General features: G+C 52.3%; 1 protein-coding gene across 1 annotated transcript in view; it reads right to left on the reverse strand.

Moving 5' to 3' along the window:
- Positions 1-6: 6 nt before the first annotated feature.
- SLC8B1 (solute carrier family 8 member B1) overlaps positions 7-3506 on the reverse strand; it is a 24910-nt gene continuing 21410 nt past the window's right edge. The window contains exons 15-16 of the mRNA XM_019641666.1: positions 2864-2928; positions 7-562 (exon numbers count right to left, since the gene is read on the reverse strand). Of these exons, the coding sequence (XP_019497211.1) occupies positions 365-562; positions 2864-2928 (263 nt within the window). The 3' untranslated portion in view covers positions 7-364. The remainder of the gene's footprint in view (positions 563-2863; positions 2929-3506) is intronic.

Genomic DNA, 3506 nt, shown 5'->3' on the forward strand with positions numbered 1-3506 from the left:
GCAGGATTTCCAACACCAGCCTGGAAGGCACCCGGTCATCCCCTTCACCCCAAACCCCAAACTTCAAGAGGCTCTGGAGATGATTCAAGGAAGTTTGACCTTCCATCTGAAACTGTCCACCTACAGTGAAGCCCAGTCTCCAAAGTCCCGGAAACGAGGCTTTAGCGCTTCTCCCTGGACTCAGCAGCACCTGGGAATTTTCAGCCGAGAGAGAGCGCGGCCCCCCAGGGCCCACACCCCATTCACTGAGGTGCGGGTCCCTCCCTGCCGGCTCTGCGGAAGGCCCCTCCATCTTCCATCTGCCGTCTCACCGCCTGCAGTGACACCTCCCCACCACCAGATGGACCTGGATACTCGGCTTCACTCACACACTTTTCAAGTGAATCACCCCAAATTCCGTGAGCAGGGCCACCACGAGGAAGCTCACGTAGAAGAGGTGCAGGCAGAAGCCATAGACTTTGTTCAGCTGGAAGCACTGCAGTGGGACGGAGACCAGGGAAAAGACGAGGCTGAGGCCCAGGGCGCCGGCCAAGACCCACACCAACAGTCCGTCTGGCTCCAGCTGTGGGGGAACAAGGGTGAGAGGCTGGGTCACTGCAGCCAATAGTCACAGGGATGTGTGGGGGCCCCTCGCTAGGGGCCAGTGAAGGACTTTTGGCCCAAAGCTGCAGGGCCTGCCCTGGTGGATGGCATACCCCATCCTGAAGTTCATTGTTTTAAGCCACCTAGTTTGTGGTAATCAGTGATGGCAGCCCCAGGAAACGAATACTAATTATACATAGAACATGAAGTTGTTGAAAAATATAGAGCAATATAGAAGAGTAAAAGGAAGTGAAACTATCCCCACTCCACTTCTTTCCCCTAGATACAGCATCTAACATATATCAAGGACTTAACACTAGCTACTATGCTAGGTGTTTTACGCACCATAACCTTTCATCCTATTATCACCAATCCACAGATGAGGAAACTGAGTCATTACTAAGTGACAGAGCCCAAATGGAAGTCCCAGCTCTTACCCAATACCCTATCTTGCCTCCCCATACAGCGACATAGGTACACTCGTATGTGCGGGTACACATACATATAGACCTGTACATCAAACCCGAAAACAGAAATGGGGTCATACCATTGGTGAGTGTTTAAGAGCGACCTGTGTTTTGCACCCAACAGTACTCTGTGGCTATCCTTCCATGATGACCTTCCGTGGTGCCTGATGTCATACTGAACTATCATATCAGCAAGAGCATTTTCTAAACTCAGCACAAAGCCGGTGGAGTGCAGACACACACACACACACACACACACACAAGGAACAAGAGAAAAGAAATACTCCCCTCAGGGGGCCAACCCTAAAGCCTCATTATCTGGAACTGCCTGAGAATCGATAATGAAAGGAACCTATTAAACCCATGAGGAGTATAAACAAAATTTGCAGAGGGTGTTTATCTTTTAGAAAGCAAACTTTCCAAGCAAGAGTAAGTAGCTATTTGCTTCTGGGCGTGGCCACTGGGAAAGGCCGCCAGCTGACGGCTAATTACAAGTCAGCCACAGAGTCTATTCAAGACCTAGATGCCTCTTGGAGAAAGAGGTGGTGGGGGGGGCTTTGTTCCTCAGTAACAACATCTTTCAGCCTGGGGGGGACATTCCAAGTACCTCCCCCTTGCAGAGCCTTAAAACCATCCCTTAGGCCACGTGCCCTCCCGGTCCTAATCCTTCCCTGGTTTGGTCTCCGCATTCAAGTCCTTCAGAATGGAGATGCTCGGACAAGGGACACAAACCTGTGGCCTTAGGTCAGTCTGCCTTGCTCGGGTTGCTGTCTGCCCTGTGCAATATTTTAAAATAGAAAAAGGTAGGGCTGGCCGAGTGGCGCGATGGTTAAGAACTGGCTTGGGACGCCAGAGGACCCCGGTTCGGATCCCACATATCAGGGCCAGTGACACTACGTCCTCCACAACTAGATTGAAGAACAAAACGACAGCAACTTGTCTGTTCCCCTTCCCCCAACTCCCCAATAAAAATCTTTAAAAAAAAAATAGAAAAAGGTCACCTAGGAATCTTGCTGTTTTCATCTCCAGGAAACCTGGACTCTCTGGCCACATGAGGCCCACCTGAATCGCCTACACATTTTGGTTACCTGCCTGCCGAGCCCTCGAGGTGTCTGTGCTGTCCACCTTGTTAGAACAGTGGTGTTCAAGTGTCCTACCTTCATCAGTCCCCAGGGGGCTTCTCTAAAAATGCGGATTTCCAACCCTTACCCCCTGGAATGCCTGGATCAGGAGGTCTCATGCACCCCCACCGCCCTCCCCTGGAAATTCTCAGGTCCCCTCTGCCCCTCATTGTGTCTCAGAACCTTCTCCCAATCTGTGGGGCTCCCCGCTTCTGGGGCTGTCTTCAACAGATGGCGTCTTCATTCACTTTCCTTGCAGCCCATCCTCTGCGGGCAACGTTGGGATACGGTGTTCAGCCTGACCCTTACCTCATACATGATTATCCAGGAAGCTGGTGGGTGGGGGGCACTGTTATCACCCCCATCTCACGGGTGAGGAAACAGACTCAGAGATGTCCTAACTCACTCAAAGTCAGCAAGAGGCTTCACTGATGGGACCTACCCCCGAATCCAGGGTCTTCCTGCCCCTTCCACCGAAGCTACATTTTTATCCGTCTGTGAATTTGTAAGGAATGTCTTTTTCAACCCTACATGCAAAATATTTTAAAGCTGTTCTACAAGTCAGACTTGTCACAAATTCAGGCAAGTCCTCTTCCAGTATTCAGATGTGAAGGGTCTCCCGTCCAGGGGACCGGATGAGGACAAGAGAGAGCATTATAAGGAACTCCCTTGCAGAAGCACCTGGCCACTCACCTTCACCTCTGCGTGGCCCCTGGAGAGCTGGAGCAGGCAGCCCAGCCCCACGCCCACCAGGATATCTGCAGCCTGGCTAAGGAAGTTCTCTGCAACAACCATCCTATGACCCCGACCACACAGCCCGTTGCCTTTCCTTATGATCTATGTTTCCCCCCGCTCCCCCCAAAACAACCCTACCCGAGGAGGCGCGATCCAGTTTTAGCACCTCTAAGAAGGTGAGTGTCCAGTGTACATTTTGCACTCTACGGATCAAATGAAGTGACAGAAATTCTCGGTACCTGGTAAGCACTCAGTAGATGGAGAAACTGAGGCTCGGTGAGGTGAAGTGACCACCCACAGTCCGTTGGGGGGACTGGTGATGGAGCGTGGGTCAAGGTCACCTCTAGGGGCTGTTTAGGAGTCACTGCTCCAGGCCTAGTTCCCTCTCTCCCACCCCAACTTGAGAGGTCAGGAGAGGCCACAGCCCCCAGGCCAGGGGCAGGGCTCAGTGGATACAAAAGGGCCACTGGGAGTTACAAATGGCAGGCATGCCCGCGTGGTCCCTGCTAATGCTGACTGTCGTGCCAGCTGCCCACTCACAGCTCACTCACAGGCCGTTTCGCTGTGGAGCTTGGGGAGAGCTGCACTTTAAGTGCTTTCA

Source organism: Hipposideros armiger, unplaced genomic scaffold (assembly GCF_001890085.2).
Source record: "Hipposideros armiger isolate ML-2016 unplaced genomic scaffold, ASM189008v1 scaffold_62, whole genome shotgun sequence".
NCBI classification, from domain to species: Eukaryota; Metazoa; Chordata; class Mammalia; order Chiroptera; family Hipposideridae; genus Hipposideros; species Hipposideros armiger.